Below are 17,577 nucleotides of genomic sequence, written 5' to 3' on the forward strand. Positions count from 1 at the left end.
TATCAGATCTTGTTATTTTGTTCGGATTGAAGTACGTAACAATTTTTCCCTCGCTTCCTTGTCGATACGACCCTTTCTCACCACTAACTGTGTTTTGTAGTTATTTCGAGAATTGAAAATTTTATAAATATTGAAACTAGTGTTCCGAAGTGGTTAACGCCACGCTTTTGGACACACCATACTTTCTTTGTGCCGGAGCCCTCTATGGTCCCTCCCGGGGTTAGGCACCAACAATTCAACAAGTTGGTCCAGAGTATCTGAACCATGCAACTGCAAATGCAACATGTCTACCAGTTCCAACAATTCCAACAATACTACTACCAACAGTACGGTAGCAGTTTTCACCACTATAGCCAAATCAGCATCATCCTCAGAACCAAAACCAGCTTCAGGCCCATAATCAACAGTAGTAGGGTGTACGCCGATCTCCTCCTTGGAGTGTGGAAAATTCACAAGTCCCGGTCCCTCCCAGGGACTGGATCCCACCTCGGGGTAGAGTTGACAGTCAATGTACACCCCAAACTTCTCAAGAGGAAACCCTAAAGATAGGCCCGAACTCATCTAGCATACAAGGACCAATCAACAACAACACTCGCGGCCTGAGAATCGTGAGTCGCAGATCAATGACCGCAAGCTCAGAGCACGAGGCACAGACTCACGGCGAGACCTCTCGGCTCCCCATAATAGTCAATAGCAAGTTCGTAACCAAGAAGATGCCAGATGTAGGAACCCACTCCCACCTCGTGACAGTATATGGGAGAGAGAACGAACCAGGGTCGAAGTACCCAATAACACCGAGGTCAACAACACAGATGTGGAAGCAGTGACAATGCCGCAAGACACATCGATCTTCTGCCAGGAACAGTCCGCCACCAATAAGCAATCAACCACTCAAACAAAAAAGGGTGAGAGAGGAAGTGAGCTTGGTAGCTACACAGCCGGCTCTTGCTTTGTTCAATTGGCCCTTCCCCCTGTCACCCAAGATACTAGCGGACCCAAGGCCAAAGGACTTCAAGACACCTACCTTAGAAACGTATGATGGACAGTTCGACCCAATGACCATGTCAATAGGTTTCGGTCTCAAATGCACCTTGCCGGAGCAGATGAGGTGTGTATGTGCATGGCCTTCTACCACCTTCAGAGGATTAGCCAGGTAGTGGTACAAAAACATCAAATCGAGCTCGATCAAAAGTTGGGCTTAGTTCACTGATATGTTCACCGCACACTTTGTCACTAGTAAGAAATGCCCGAAATCACAAGAGAGCCTTTTGAACATGGTCCGGAGGGAGAATGAATCAATTCAAAGCTACACCAAGCGCTTCAATGAAAAATGTTTGCAGATCCCCGACCTCGATTCGGTTGTGTGCCTCACTACGGCAGGAAAGGGAGTTAAGCACAAGGAGTTCGCATGGTAACTCAAAGTACATTGCCCAAGGATGATCATGGAGTTCCTCGACTATGCTGAGAGGTTCATGAGCACCAAAGAAGCTCTCGACCCAAAGGCAAAGATCCAACAAGGCGAGAAGAGGAAAAAGTGTTATTTTATCGTCACTATGGTTGGGGGGTGGCCGTTTCTGACGCACTAGAGAATGGCCATCAGTGACCCCGACATCAAGCTAGATAAAGACATGAAGAAACGGGTCCGCGCCTAGGCGAAGCTTAGGTTGGAGATGGACGACTTCTATGCCGAGGAGAAGTTAGTTAATGTAGGGTTGAGTACGGGTAGGTCTCCACTTCGGTTTCACACACTTGAATTTTTTATCTTTCTCACCAGCTTCTTCACTAAGTCTGTATCTGTGATATAGGTACCATGGTGGATATCCCTATCTCCAAGATTTTCTCTGATATGAAGAAAAGTAATAAGAGGAAGGCATCTCGCATCGAACCCTTATCCACCGAGCCCGTCGCTAGTCCCACTGCACCTGCTGCCCCGAGAAGAAAGGAGGACGCGCCTGTCATCGACCTGGTTGAGGATGACCAGGGAACCAATTCGCTAGCTCGCGAGCCTGAGGTTGCCCAAGAGTTTGAGCCCTAGCCCGTCCAACCCAAGGTCGTCGCTTCTGGTGCAATTCCTGAGGAGGGCCAAAGCAATTTTTATGCCCAGGTTGCCACCATCAAGAGCAAGGAAGTTGTCTTTCCCACTGAGGTGTTGAAGTATGTGGAGATGTCGCGCTCCAAGCTCGTTGCCAGTGCGTGGAGTCATCTGATGATGGTACATTTCTAACTTCACTTCTCCGTCCTTTGTTCTTTTCCTACCTTACTGATCAGTACAACTCTTTTGCAGACAAACTCGATGATTCACTCGTTGGTGGAGCAGTCCGACCCCCAGATGGAGTTGTTGCAAGTCTTAGAGTCAAAGGTGAAGGTCTTGGAGGCCAAGGTTCTGGCTGCCGAGTCCAAAGAAGTAGAGTGCCAGTCCAGGACATTGAAGGCTGTGGAGCGGCGAAGAAGTGGGAGGCAGAGGCGAAGCGGAAGGAGGAGCGCATCAGCAAGTTGATGAAGGAGGTTGAGGAGAAGAAGGCTCTCCTCTTTGAGTGCAAGGCTATCTTCTCCTAGGAACTAAAGGAAGTCAGTGCTCATGTTGTTCATGCTTACAAGACTTCTTCGGAGTTCGAGAACTTTATGAATGAGACAGCTACCTCGGCCTTCCGCAAGGGCTTAAAAGTTTTTCATTGGATGGCAAGGCGTGCGTTACCCCAGCTCGATCTTCAACCGCTCACAACAATCAGGGTCTCCGCAGATACTGTAGTTCAAGTGGTGGGCGAGGATCTGGATTCCAAGGAGGATGGGGATGATGATGCTGAACTAGAAGCCGGAGAGAAGTCAGGGAACTCCGACGTAGCAGTTGATGAGGTCATGGAGACCGATGAGGTTGCTGCTACGAGCACATCTATGGAGGTGGACCCGACCAAGGATGCTGAGCTTGTAGAAGGAGGGGGCAAGGAGCCCCATCAAGACTAAATTGTGCCTCTCTCCGGCTTCCAGCTCAGCATCATCATCCCCATCCTCCTCGGAATCCAAATCCTTGCCCACTGCCTGAATTACAATCTCTGTGGAGACCTCGATCGTTGTGAGCGATTGAAGATCGATCTTTGTAAACGTACGCCTTGCCAACTAGCGGAAAACTTTGAAGCCCTTGCAGAAGGCCAAGGTAGCTGTCTTGTTCACAATGTTCTTAACTCCGAAGAAGTCTTCTAAGCATGAACAGCGTGAGCACCAGCTTCCTTTAGTTCCTAGGATAAGATAGCCTTGCACTCAGAGAGGAGAGCCTTCTTCTCCTCAACCTCCTTCATCAACTCACGGATGTGCTCCTCCTTTTGCTTCGCCTCTACCTCCCGCTTCTTCACTAGCTCCATAGCCTTCAATGTCCTAGATTGGCACTCCGTTGCTTTCAACTTGGCAGCCAGAACCTTTGCCTTTGACTCTGAAACTTGCAACAACTCCACCAACGAGTGAATCATCGAGTTCATCTGCAAATGAGTTGTACCGATCACTAAGGCAGGAAAAGCACAAAGGACAAAGAAGTGAAGTTAGAAACATGCCACCATTAGATGACCCCATGCAGTGGCAGTGAGCTTGGAGCGCGGCATCCCTGCATACTTCAACACCTCGATAGGAAAGACAACTTCCTTGCTCTTGAGGGTGGCAACCCAGGCATAAAAAATGCTTTGGCCCTCCTCAGGAATTACACCGATAGCGGAAACCTCTAGTTGGATAGGCTAGACCTTGAACTCTTGGGCCACCTCAGGCTCGCGAGCTAGCAACTTGGTTTCCTAGTCATCCTCGACCAGGTCAATGATAGGCGCGTTCTCCTTTCTCGAGGCAGCAAGTGCAATGGAACTAGCGACGAGCTCAGTGGATGAGGGTCAAGTGTGTGAATCTGAAGCGGAGACCTACACGGACTCAGCCCTGCAGTAACTAACTTCTCCTCGGCAAGGAAGTCATCCAGCTCCAACCTGACCTTCACCCAGGCACGAACCTATTTCTTCATGTCCTTATCTAGCTTGATGTCGGGGTCACTGATGGTTGTTCTCCAGTGAGTCGGAAATGGCCACCCCCAGCCATAGTGACGATAAAATAATTCCTCTTCCAAGCCGGGACTTTGTTCGGGAAAACATATAGGATCTTTTATCCAGGTCGGGGGGTCAGGTAATAGCTACGGTGTTCAGAAGAAGGAAGGTCGGTGGAGTGGTGAAACAGGGAGATGGTACCTACTATAGAGCGAATTAAGTTCAAGTGAAGCTGGCCTATTGATGAACTTACAATTTATCTATAATTTTTGAGGACTTTAGCATGGATTTTTATGCCGGTTTTATTAATTTTTGCCTTAATTTAGCTTAATGCTAAGAATAAGTTCAGGGATAATTAATCCAAAAAAATGAAGGAAAAAGGCAAGAAAAGAAGGTTCAAAAAGACCAAATTCTGCCCAGCCCGGTCGTGGAAGCAAGAGAGAGCACTTCGGCCCAAGAAGAGCAAATGAATTCCTTGAGAAAACCCAAGAAAATAAAGCCTAGCTATGAGTAGAATTTGGCCCAGCAAGGAAGGCCCATTCTCAGCCCAAAAGAGCAGCTCAATGTATAGTTATCAGGTGCTAAGAGAGAGCCTAAGTGCAGCCCAAATAGCAGCCCTTAGGAGGCTTTCAAGAGAGCTCTAGAAAGTTCAAGAAAGGGGTGTAATACACCCCATTCTAGATGCTTCAAGAAGGGGCAAGAGCCCCCTTGAAAAACTATATAAGGAGGCCTCTAGGAGGGGGGAGAGGTGTTCAATTGCTTGAGAGGAAGGCTCTCCCACTCTTAGAGGTTCGGCCACCTTGAGAGAAGAAAAGAGAAGAAGGCTAGGCGCAAGGAAGAAGAAGAAGAAGGGCTGAAGGAAGTTCAAGACAAGCAAGCTAGAAGAGAAGGTGAGTTCGAATTGAGGGCTTGTGATTCAAAGATCTTTTGTAATAAATCATTTGTAGTTTCATTCTCTTTTAAATTGAATTCAGTTTCTTTGTTATATTTTCTTTCTTCTTTCTCCTTGTTTCCATTCTTCCTTGATGTATTTCAGCTTGTAAAATTTTAGTTCAGCAATCTAATTCTTTTTTATTCATTCAAATGGTCATGAATTGTACTTGAAGTTTCTTGAATAAGGGTGTTATTGTAGATTAATTCGGCTAACTAACCTTCAAAACTCAGATCTGCAATTTTCAGATTGGCCGAATGGATCTAAAGCTTGAAATTCCTAGAGTGCTTGAGAGAGACTCTAGGAATTCAGATCTACTATTCAAGAACTGAATTGAGTGCAAGGTTAGAGATAACTTGCACAATTCAGTTGGTGATCAATTCAGATTTGAATTGATGCCTTAGAAGTGTTTGAAGAAATGCATGCATGGGGATTAGATTCTTGCTAGAGATAGAAGAATCGTCACTCATGCATAGGATGAACATGCGCTTGAGAGAGGCTGTTCATGACCTTGGGGTTTCACCAACCCAAAGCTCAATCATGATTTATTCGAATGATCCAAATTGATAGATTGCTGAATTCTGAGATTGACATTTACTGCTTACTCTTCTAACCTGATTTGAAGGCAATTAGGCCAATGATTTAGATAGATTTTAATTTAGGATTTTTTAGCTTTCATTAAAGTTTTGATTTATTTGTTGATCAGATAAGAAGTGATCAATTTAGCATTGGTAATTGTTTCCTAAATCCTCGTGGGAACGATACTTCACTCACTACTTTATTACTTGAACGGCTAGTGCACTTGCTAGTGTCACAATGAGCCACACATCACCTATGGTTATGTTGAAAAAGCGGAGGATCTCCATAATGAACGGGTGGAGCGGGAAGCGTAGCACGACTGTCATCTGCTCTTCAAACCCCACAACCTCACCATCGTGATCCCAAGGATACCCTTCTAAAGGGATACACCAATTATGGCCCTCAGGGAATTTATAGTACTCGGCCAGTGTTTGCAGTCTCTCCGCAGTCATTATGAAAGGACCAAAGCAGTCTGGCCCCGACCTCTGAGAACTACGGGAGCTCGAGGCTTCCTTCCCGGAGTCTTCCCGCTCCCTTATTTGGGAGTCCACCTCAGGTTGACTAGGCTCAGAGTCATGGGTGCCCACATCAGTAGGACTAGAGTCTACTTCTTGGCCGGAGGAGTTCACCTCGGTCCCACTTGACTCACTACTGGCATCTAGTAGACTACCAGTGTTGACACTCGACATTGTAATGGAAGGAAAACAAGTAGGAACGAAGGAAACTTACCTAGACCGGAGAGAAGAGAAGATGACTTCGAAGGACAAGAATAGGTGACACTGACCTAAAAGCGGACATGCGAGCTCATATCACGAACACACAAATCACAGTGAAGAAAATGGGGACCCCATAGCCCCTATTTATAGCTATTGTAGTCAATTTTGGACAGGTAACATCAAAATGATCCAACAGCTCCCATGAAAACCGGTTGCACTCCTTCCAAGGTCAAAATCACTTAAGCGCATTTTGACGTATGTAGGGTTAATAATCCACGTGATGTTCACGCGTTCCTGATACACGATCTAGGTACCTGGTCGAGCCAAGCAGGTCACTAGGGTCAAACCCCCAAATCGGCTAAGGCCATATCCACCTCGGCTCATCATGGACTCCTCGCTCCGAGTCTTGACCCGTGCACGAGGAGTGGGGGCCAATTGATGAGGGGTTATTTGGCCCGACCTGATGAACAGACGACATGTGGACAAAATCTTCCAGCCAAGTGATGACTCGGCGCTTCTGACCACCTCAGCAGATTGGTCACCTCGGCTGTCCTAGTCACTTCAAATCACCCCGAGGACAGGGTATCCCAAATGCCCGTGTTTGTTGAGGTGACACGTAGCAAGTTCTAGAAGCCCGCCAGTTGCCTCCGAGCCTTTCAGGATAACGCCATGCATCCGTAGGTCTTAGCCTCAATTCGCCCGATTCGGATGGACACAATGAGGTTTATCGGCCAGCCCATTATCCACCTTCCGTAGCGGAACATACTCCTATTGTTCAGCCCGAGGATCTCGGAGAGGCATCGTGAGGTTCACGGTAGACCAACTATATAAGGGCAATGGCCCCCATAGCACAAGGTATGCACAATTGCTTACTCACTAGCTATTCACATTCAAGCTTTTAGCTCGCAACCAGAGTACAATACTAACTTAAGCATCGGAGCGACCTCGCCGGGTTAGCCACCCCGAGTTCTCTAATTCATCTTCTTGTATCTTAAACCAGTTCGCGAAGCGGCCGACATCCAAGTGATCCTCCAACTAGGAGCTTCCATATCATGCACAATCAGCTTCTATGCAGTAGCTTGAACCATTGAATTACTTGATTTATATTTGCAAATTCAACTAATGCTCTGTTATCTATATATACCAAAAGATGTGATATTCCTTTTGTAGTGGCCACTTAAAGCCCTCTTAACAGGGCTCGAATTTCAACATCATAGCTGTTGAGTGCCCAATAAGGCATGCCTTCTATAATGGTGTACTGTTCATTGGCGTGTTGGAGGATGAACCCTCGTCCTGCATAATCTGAATCTAGATCAAAAGAACCATCAATAAATAAGGATGGCATATTACTATGGTGTAACTGATGAGGTCGAGGTAGCATTAACCGAGATAGTGAATATTCTACAAAGAAATTGTTCGCTACTTAAACGATCTATGTGGGTTCGCACCTAATGTTCTAAAAAATCCACTTATTTCTAGCTTCCCATATGTGGTAGATAATCAATGCAAATTTGTAGAGACTCGTTATAGCTTGTTGTTTGCCTAGGTTTTGACACAAAGAAAAGAAGCATTCTGTAATCAAGATATGAATGGGAAGCTGAAGTGTGGATGAAGGATTTAAACCAATCTGGCCCCACACCATACAACTCATGCAAATGGGCATTAAATGAGCAGATGATGAGTCGATTCTTCATGGACCTTGCAAAATACACAAAGTTTATCTGATTCAAACAGCCAAACACACTTATTTTTTGTGAGTAGCCCATCCCAAAGGATTTTCTAGAGGAAGACTTGGAACCTGAATGGGATCTTGAGCTTTCCAGATTATCTTCCAGTTAAAATAGGTAACCAAACTTGAAGCACCCAATAAAGATAAGAAGTGAAAAACTGATTTTACTATATAGTTACCTGAAGCATTATTTTTCCAGATAAGTAGGTCAGTGGATTAGCTTGGTTCTGGATGAATTGCAATGATATGTTGGATGGTAGAAACCTGAAAGAACTGCTGCAATTTGGAGAGGTTCCATGAGCCTTCGGGGTTAAGTAGTTCTAAAACCTTTAAATCAGACACTTGATTTTGGGATGATGATGTGTTAAGATGTTGTACGTGTCCAAGTAATGATGGGACCCAAGGGTCTGAAGTTGCAGAAACTTCTGACCATCCTTAATAGACCACAATAGATTTGAACGCAGCAATGGTAATAACTGGTGAGCTTGTTGCCACCATTGAGAACTGTGCCAACCTTTTTTTAATGCAAAAAAGGAGGTGTATTGGAAGTATTTGGATTTGATTGTTTACTCCAAAAACCTCGCTTGTCCGTTAGCCATCTCCATATTTGCTTTCCAAACATAGCTTGGTTCATAGTACCATAAATTCTAAAACCCAAGCCTCCTTGGCTTTTAGGTTGACATACCTTACTCCAAGGAATAGTGTGTCTAGAAGCACTAGCGATATCTCCCCACCAAAACAACCTAGCCATTTTGTCCAGTTCGGAGGTTGTTGCTTTCGGAAAACTTGATATTGACATAAAATAGGTTGGAATGGACCGGAGGACAAACTTGACTAGAGTGGTTCTACCAACTTGTGATAGAAGTTTATAACTCTAGGAGTTTATCTTCGAAGATATCCTGTCAATTATCTCCTTATGTGAACAACAAAGCCTAGTGCTTGATCCCACCTGCACTCCAAGGTATTTGGTGCCAATGAGTGGTTTCTTTATCTATAGAATGTGAGAGAGAAATTTGCGATGCTGACGGGGAACATTCCTGGTATAGTAGATACTTGACTTGGATTAGATGATTTTTTATCCTGACATACTTTTGAAAGTTTTTAGAATATTAACCAAAGTTTTAACCTGAGCTATATCGGCTTTGCAGAAAATAATGCAATCATTTTTAAAAAGGAGATGAGTGATAGGAGCACCATTACGATTAATTTTTACTCCCTCAAGCTGTCCTAAAAGTGAGGCTTGATTCAAGAGTTGAGTGAGTACCTCCATGCTTATGATAAATAGATATGGGGAGATTAGATCCCCTTACCTGACACCACGGTTCAAATGGAAGTGATCATGAGATTCACCTACAATTTTGATTGAGGAGGTAGTAGATATACACTGATGAATCATGTTGCACCATTTCATAGGGAACTCCATCTTTTGTAATACATGATATAGAAACAGTCAGCCCATTCTATCAAAAGTTTAAGACATGTCTAGTTTTAGGGCAATGAAACCTTGACCTTTCTTTCAGAGCTTTAATTTGTGAAGGATCTCCTTCACCAGTAGGATATTATCTATAATCTTCCTTCCTTTGAGAAAACCCGGTCGGAATGGAGATATCAGTTCCTATAATACAGGTTGGAGGCAAAATACCATCCATTTGGTAATTATTTTGTAAAGCGCATTACATAAACTAATGAGACGGTAACTTGAAGCATCCACTGACTGATTGTTTTTGGGAACAAAGACTAAAATTGTACTATTGATTTCTTTTGGCAGGAACTCTGTATCAAAAAATTTTAGTACCATAGCAAAAATATTTGAGCCAATTAGATCTCAGAAGTATTGGTAAAAGTAATGAGTAAATCCATCAGGTTCAGGTGCTTTATGAGGGTGCAATTGTTTAACCACCACGAAGATTTCTTCTATTGTGGGTGGGAGCAATAGTGAGTCCTTCTGAGATGAGGATAAGGTGGAGAGTGAAATTGTGTCCAACATACATGGATCAAAAACCTCCTATCGACCCCCAATTTCCAGAACTGATTATTTGAACACTTGTGCAATGGAGGAATGGTTAGATGTCCAAGAGCCATCTAGAGATTTTAACCATACTAAACTATTTTTTGTGTTTTTAAAATTTTTCATGTGGTGGAAGTATTTTGTATTTCTATCACCCTCCTGTAGCCACAGCTCTCAAGAATTAATTCTCCACATATGTTCTTCTTTTAAGAGCCAATAGTGATATTGGCATGTAAGAGAATGAATATGATCTTGGGGGTTTGCATCCATAATATTCATTTGAAGGGATGAAATTTGGTTAGCCAACCTGTGGATGTGATTTTGGATTTGACCAAAGTGGCTTTTGTTCCAGGATTTGAGAGCAAAGCTATATAATTTCAACTTTGTAACAATTTTATGGGCATGAAAACCTTGTATATGCTAACTCCATAGGTCTGAGACAATTTGCTTGAATTGTGGGTTGTCAGTCCAAAAATGCAAGAAGTGAAAATGGGGTTTCCTTTGGGGAGGAACTAATTCGGTGTTGATGGAGATGGCACCATGGTCTGAGCTAGTTATTAGAAAGTGCCAGAGCAGAGAATTTGGGAACAACCGACACTAGGACGGGACAGCTAGGGCTCTATCCAATCTTTCCAACACTTTTGATGTGCCCTACTGCCATTAGTCCATGTGAAAGGAGGCCCTACAAACTCAAAGTCGACCAGGTTAAAGTTTTGTATGAAATTTTGCATATGTTTAGACAGGAAGGTCTTGTTATTTCTATAGGACTTATGATCTTTAGATTTATAGATATCATTAATGTCTCCCATCAAAAGTCAGGGCAAAACAAATAGGATTATCATCAGTAGGATATTTCATGGCATCATAAATATTAAACTTAACAATCTGACCATCAAATTCCATGGTGAGTGTGCCACTATAAACATCTATCTTAGTCTTTGATGTTTTTAAGAATGGTCTTTCTAGCAGAATAGGAGTGGTTTGATCACCATTATCCATATCAAGCATATAAAAATCCGTAGGAAAAAATGAATCATTTACTTTCACAAGAACATCATCAACTACACCCTTAGGATAAGCATTCGATCTATCAGCCAATTGAATCGCTATACTAGTCTTATTCAAAGGTCCAAATTTCATAGAAGCATATATAGAATATGGCATGCCATTAATAGAAGCTCCTAAGTCTAACATGGCCTTCTCAATTCTAGTGTTACCTATCATGCAGGGGATAGTGAATATACCTGGATCCTTACACTTTGTACGGAGCTTTTTAATGACTGCATAAACATTCTCCCCTACTCTCACCTTCTCATATCCTTTTAGTTTCTATTTCCTTTTATGTGTATATAAATCTTTTAGGAATTTAGCATAATGAGATACTTGTTTAAGAGCATTAAAAAGGGGAATATTTGCCTCGCATCTACAGAAAGTTTCATAAAAATCTTTGAACTACTCATCTTTCCTATAACCTACTAAAGCATTAGGAAAATGAGGTACCGATTTATAATCAGAAAGAGGAGGAAACTTACGCTTGGGTACTTCATCACCATCGGGAGTGATGTCTTTTTCCTTTTCTTGGTTCGACAATGCGGGGGCTGCCCTTGCTGTTGCCTCAACCTGTTTACCACTTCTCAAAACGATTGCACTTACATTTTCTTTTGGATTCACAACTATTTGAGAGGGTAATTTCCCCAAACTTTGTGCCTCTAACAGACTAATCGTCATCGCCATTTGGCCCATCTGATTGTCCAAACATTGGATACTGGCCCTTGTCTCTTGTTGAAATTGCAAAGTGTTAGTGGCAAGAGATTTGACGATATCCTTTAAAAACATACATGAATCAGAATTTTGGGTTGGCTATTGCCTAGGGGGGTGTGGCTGATATTGCTGAAAAGTTGGATGATATTGCGGGAAACTTGGGTGGTTTTGTGGATTCCCATAGCTGAGATTGGGGTGATCCCTCCATCCTGGATTATACGTTCTCGAATAGGGATCATATTTCCTTTGCGGTTGCCCTGGAAAACTACCTACCGCATTTACTTGCTCAACGGGCTCCTCTTGAAGAGTTGGGCACATATCAGTTGGATGCCCTACTATTGAACATATCCCGCAAGCCTTCACCATTTTCATTTTACCTACAGCCATTTGACGAACAAGAGAAGTCAGAATTGCAATTTGTTGTTCAAAGGAAGAGATATTTACCCCATTAGCATGCTTTGATGGAGGGTTGAGCCTATAGCTGAACTGTTCAGAATTGGTCGCCATGTTTGCAATCAAATTTCTCGTGACCTCGGGGGTTTTATCCACTAAAGCTCCTCCACTACTAGCATCAATCATGCTCCTATCAGTGGGTTGAAGACCACCCTCATAGAAATACTGGATAAGTAACTGCTCACTCATTTGATGATGGGGGCAGCTTGCACATAATTTCTTAAAGCGTTCCCAGTATTCATGTAGGGACTCCCTGTTGTATTGCCTTATACCGCAGATTTCTTTTCTGATATTGGCCGCCCTTGAAGCTGGGAAGTACTTTTCTAGGAATAGCCTCTTAATCTCATTCCATGTAGTAACACTCCCGGAAGGTAGATAATAGAGCCAATCCTTAGCTGAATCCTTCAAAGAAAACGAGAAGGCTCTCAATTTGATTTGCTCTTCAGTTACCCCCATAGGTTTTTATGCTCGTGCAAACTACATGCAGCTCCTTCAAGTGCTTATGAGGATCCCCACCTGCAAAACCCTGAAAAATGGGTAACAGATGTATCAATCCAGATTTTAATTCAAAATTAACATCAGCATCTAAAGCAGGAAAAGTTATGCATAAGGGTTGCTAATTTAAATCCGGTGCAGCAAACTCTTTCAAGGTTCGATTTCTGGCCATGATGTCATCTTCTCTCAAATCAGATCCGCTAACAAATAGAAAATCGAAGGCTGGATCGTTCTCCTCAGAATGACTCCGAGCTTCCCTACTTAACCTGTGCAAATTCCCTTCTATTTCTAGATCAAACTACAAATTACCTTTCTTAGAGAATCGGGTTACAGGCATAAATTAAGGAAAACCTAATAAACCCAGAACGACATACCATAAAACAAATAAAAAAATCTAGAATGATTAAATAAATAGATAAATGAATAAAACAGAAAATAATCTATGCCAAAACACAAACAACCAAAGTGATCTATAGAAAAAAAAAAGGAAAAAAAATTGAAAATTTCAAGAACTAAACAACGATCACGAAAAGCACAAAACTGATTAGAAAAACTCCTCGACAACGGTGCCAAAATTTGGTGTGCTGTTGTAGGCACCCGAAAATAAAACCTATACTCGTGAGAGTAAAATGTAGTAGTGCAAGTAAGGATCATTCCCACATAGAGTATCTAATCTGAATTATGTGCTACATGAATCAAAGATGGAGGGGGGCGGTGTGTGTAACGAAAACTAGATTTGAAAAAAAGAAAATCAGAATTAAAGAGAACAAAATTTAAATGGGAAGCAAGGCAATTTAGAGTGTAGTAATTAACCAAAAGAATGGATCTTGGTCTAAGATAACATCCACCATCAGATTTCACTACTGTTCATCGATGCAAGAATAAATCAATCCAGACTTTGAATATTCATCATAGGAATTATTTTCCTGCATCTTCCTAATATCAGTTAATCGGAAAACAAGTGATTCTCTTAACCCTTACTACTGAACAACCCCTAAACAAGCGTTAAAGATTTAATCCAGCAATAGCATTAAGCATTAGAGATCAATGAAACTAAACAACACAAGCACAAGCGTTTGCATTTAATTCAGTCGAGTGTCCTTCCTAGGATCTAACAATTTATGATGCAGCAAATCATTAAACCCTAGTTGCTTCGCAGATTAGAGAGACCAAACAATTATGGATTTGATATCTAATCTAGCAATAGATTGTAGCGAATACTAAACTAGAAGGCCTTCCTAGCAATCAAACGAAACAATCATAGATGTAAACATAGAAGAACATTCGATATCCAAAGCATGAATTAAACAATAAAAACCAAATTAGATCTCACAGTTTGGTGGATTCTGAGGCTTGTGCTTCCTTCAAACAAGTACAAGAGTTTAGCCACGCATGATCATGGTGAAAACTCCAAGAAAATTAGGCTTCTACTGCCTTCTCTCTAGGTTTTTCTCCTCTTATCTACTTCCCCCAAGAGAAGCCTACAAAATCTTCTAAAATTCCCCTAGGTCAATCTACAAGTCTGACTTATCCAGAAAAGACTCAAAAATAAGATAAAACAAAGTTCTTGTGTGAATGGGAGAATGGTGAAATCACGGATGAAAGCTTCAAGGCTAAGGAATGTCTTCAACACGTCACCAATGCAGTTGTAGAGAATTCGGGCCCGATTTTGACCTCGATTAAGTCCGAATTTATCAAAACTCAAAACAGAAAAGTTGTAGAATTTTTCCTTATCTTTCCAACACATCTTGAATCATCTCAATCGGAGTCTGGATGAGAGATTTATTCTCAATCTAACACATGGTGCCAAAATTGTGTAAAATGACCCGATTAGCCTTGTTTATCACCTAACGCCTCCTTTCGGCCTTAAACCAAAATATAAGAATTATGAGTGCATTTGGGCATAAAATCAACATAAAAGGCTAATTATTAAGTGAGAAAAATATGATATTTTTTGTTTTCATCACTTATGATCTTCAGATTTATAGATATCATTAATGTCTCCCATCAAAAGTCAGGGCAGACTAGCATTTTTTTGCATTTATGCTAACTGCAGCCACAAATTCTTTCAGAGGTGACAAACTGGGTGGCCATAGAACAGAAAAAGCTGCCAGGGATTGTTGGGAGGGTAATTGATCACTTCTAGGCAAATTAGGTGATTGTCCACGTGCAATGTGTTAATTTTTAGAGAATCTAACCAGCAACATAGAAGTCCTCCAAAAAGGCCTGAAGCTTCATGGAGTATGAACTGGGTGAACCCCAGTTTCCTAGCCAGTGATGAGCTTTTTATTGTGGATAGCAGTTTTGGCTTTGCACGTTCACACAGCTTTGCAAGCTCTCTTATTTTCTTTTGATCATTAGCCCCTTGGATATTCCAAGAAATAATCTTCAAAATGATAGGTAGATAAAAAATACAGTATTTCAATAAGAGATCAAGTAAAAAGAAGGCGGTGATGATGTTAAGGTGTACTTGTTGAAGAAGCTAGACTGAGTAGCACTCTGGTAGATTGAGAAGATGTTCTGGAGCTTCATGGTGCTCCATTCCGGGTTCCATTGGGAGCATAGTTGCTGCCATATTGTGTGTGGATGACCTATCCGGGTGGAGGGGAGGAGTCCAAGGGTGAAAGTCTATTAAAGGGTTGTCGAGAACATGTGTTGGTAGATGGATGTGGGTCGGGTGTATCATTGTGGTTCGGGTTAAAAGACATTCAAGAGGTAGGACTTGGCCAGTGAAGAAATCAGACACGTATCCATTCTTGATGGCAATAAGGTGTTAGAGGAAAGGTCTAGGTGGTACGTTATTGGTATGCTATGCCTCTTTTTACCAATAAGTCCATGGTTCCTAACCCTACAGTTTTACTAAGATAATGAGTTGTCAGCGCTGACTTTTGCCCTTCAGTCCAAGAGACAAATTAGTGTTGTGCATGGAAGTTACGTAGCGTGGGCAGGCTCTCAAGGTGCAATGCATGCATGCTGCATGATGTTGGATGAGTGTCACACATCGAATGGGAGGCATGCATCTTTTTTGAAGGATTCAACATGGCGGAATCTTGTTGCATGGGCGCCAGGCAAGTTGCTGGAGACCACCGCCAGTAAGTCACATGACGGCTCAATGCAACATCTTTTCCGACCACCAGAACCATCTTTAGAATCTTCATCTAATCCCTACTCGCAGTGACACACTTTGCATGCACCAAGAATACTAACACTTAAAGGTGACTATACTGGGAGATTGAAAGGTTTTTCAAGCTTGAATTCGGCACAGAGCCACCGAGAAGTCGATACATCGATTTTCAAGGTATCGACGATAATATGGTATAGAGTGATCCAATCGTTTACAATTATTCCACGCATGTTCGATTAAGCCACAGTTAGCACAGATATGGGGAAGTTTCTTGTAGCAAAACCTAAGCCAAACTGGCTTCCCACGATAGAAAATGAACCAACCTATAAGCAAGGGACACCGGAGGTCGATGATGATTTTCTTGCGAACATACAAACCTTGTATTAGGTGACCAATAGGTGTTTTATCTTGATTTGAAACAACAGAACCTGACGAGCCAGCAAGAAAGCAGACTCTTCCCTTTTCTATCGTGGCTCGTGAGATCATATGAATTTGTAGCCAGACTCTCTGTGACCAGACCTTTTCCACTATGCCAGTACTAGAATCATGCAATTCTTCTAATTGGATCCAGCTAGACCAAAAAATACAGGGGCGTCCTTCTAGGGTTGTAAGCCTATCATTATGGTTAGAGAATGAAAACTCCAAGCTACCACCTTCGAGAAAATGAACATCTACAGTAGCTATCACTTTCCATTGCACTCGAGCATGGTTAGCTAGAGCCTCTTCAGTGACTTGTGGGAAGATGTGTCCCTTTAATGTTAGACCGATGACTTGCACTGCTTCCTCAATTGGTTCAAATCATCTACAAATTTCTACATTTACTGCATGCGCAAAGAGAGTCTCGAAGTCCTCCGATGCATGTGCAAGCTCTGGTGTGTTAATGACTTCCTTGCCTTTTAGAGACATTTGTTGGAATAGTAAATGTTCACGTGAAGAGGTAGCAGTGGCGGATAAGGTTAAAATGCAACAGTGGTGGGGCAAGTAACAGTGAAAAGGTAGTTGTGACAGGGGTTAGCGGGTAATAGTGGGGATTAACAGTGGTTGGAAGGGAAGTTATGGGGTGCAGGTTGGCTAGCAGCTACGCCCCAACGGGAACCCTATGGGGGACCTAAGGTTGTTAGAACAGACGGGGGAGAAGAGTGTACAAGGAGAGAGGAGGTATTTTGACACAGACCAACAAAAAAGTACTTAACAAAAGAGAATAAGATGGTAGGTTCTGAATGGAAGGGAGGAGACAAGCAAGATCTATTAATCAGAACATCTTCAAGGAGAGCTTTTCTATACTGAAGTTCAAGGGGTTACAGACTCTAGGTCGAAGAAGCCTCTTCAAGGAGACAAATCTACCACTAATTGCCTATTTCCCATTAAAAAGGCCCCTTGTACTTTAAGTCTATGACCCTAAACTTTCATTTTGCAACAAGTACCTCTAGCCGATGATAGAATGTTTTAATTTGCCAAATACCCACAATACTCACATGAGCTTTTCTTATTTTCTTTTCCTTGCCATTTTCTCTTAAACCCCGATTGACCTAAAAATACCTCCATTTTCTCCAAGCAAAATTAGTTAAAATAATAAGAACCATTTACTAACATCTATACTACTTATAAAAGTGTGAATGATGAGGTATTGGCTTCTGGAGTTTTTCTTTACTAAAATACCCCTCCTCTTGAATTTAATTCATCTCCATTGAAAAGGCAGAAAATGTAATTAAAAGAATACCATTAAGTACATTCAATTACCTCTCATTAAGTCTCACATTTAAGCCATTAA

At 42.2% G+C, this 17,577-nt stretch overlaps 1 protein-coding gene across 1 annotated transcript; it reads right to left on the bottom strand.

Annotated features, from left to right (window-relative positions):
- Window positions 1-10,768: 10,768 nt before the first annotated feature.
- Window positions 10,769-12,643, bottom strand: LOC148875655 (uncharacterized). Its single transcript, XM_088965218.1, has 3 exons — window positions 12,008-12,643; window positions 11,506-11,797; window positions 10,769-11,190 (listed from the first exon to the last, which is right to left on the bottom strand). The coding sequence occupies exons 1-3, from the start codon at window positions 12,641-12,643 to the stop codon at window positions 10,769-10,771; spliced, it is 1,350 nt and encodes a 449-aa protein (XP_088821344.1).
- Window positions 12,644-17,577: the final 4,934 nt, after the last annotated feature.

The sequence above is a fragment of the Nelumbo lutea genome, chromosome 1 (genome assembly GCF_056320005.1).
Source record: "Nelumbo lutea isolate HS-2025 chromosome 1, American lotus-T2T, whole genome shotgun sequence".
NCBI classification, from domain to species: domain Eukaryota; kingdom Viridiplantae; phylum Streptophyta; class Magnoliopsida; order Proteales; family Nelumbonaceae; genus Nelumbo; species Nelumbo lutea.

What these genes read in the sequence shown, in the direction of transcription:
- LOC148875655 (XM_088965218.1), bottom strand. Translation starts at nt 12,643, where the DNA reads ATGGGGGTAACTGAAGAGCAAATCAAATTGAGAGCCTTCTCGTTTTCT. An exon ending in CCGTTGAGCAAGTAAATGCG is followed by an intron (nt 11,798 to 12,007) that starts GTAGGTAGTTTT and finishes ATGTTTTTAAAG; the next exon opens with GATATCGTCAAATCTCTTGC. An exon ending in TGGTGATGAAGTACCCAAGC is followed by an intron (nt 11,191 to 11,505) that starts GTAAGTTTCCTC and finishes CCTGCATGATAG; the next exon opens with GTAACACTAGAATTGAGAAG.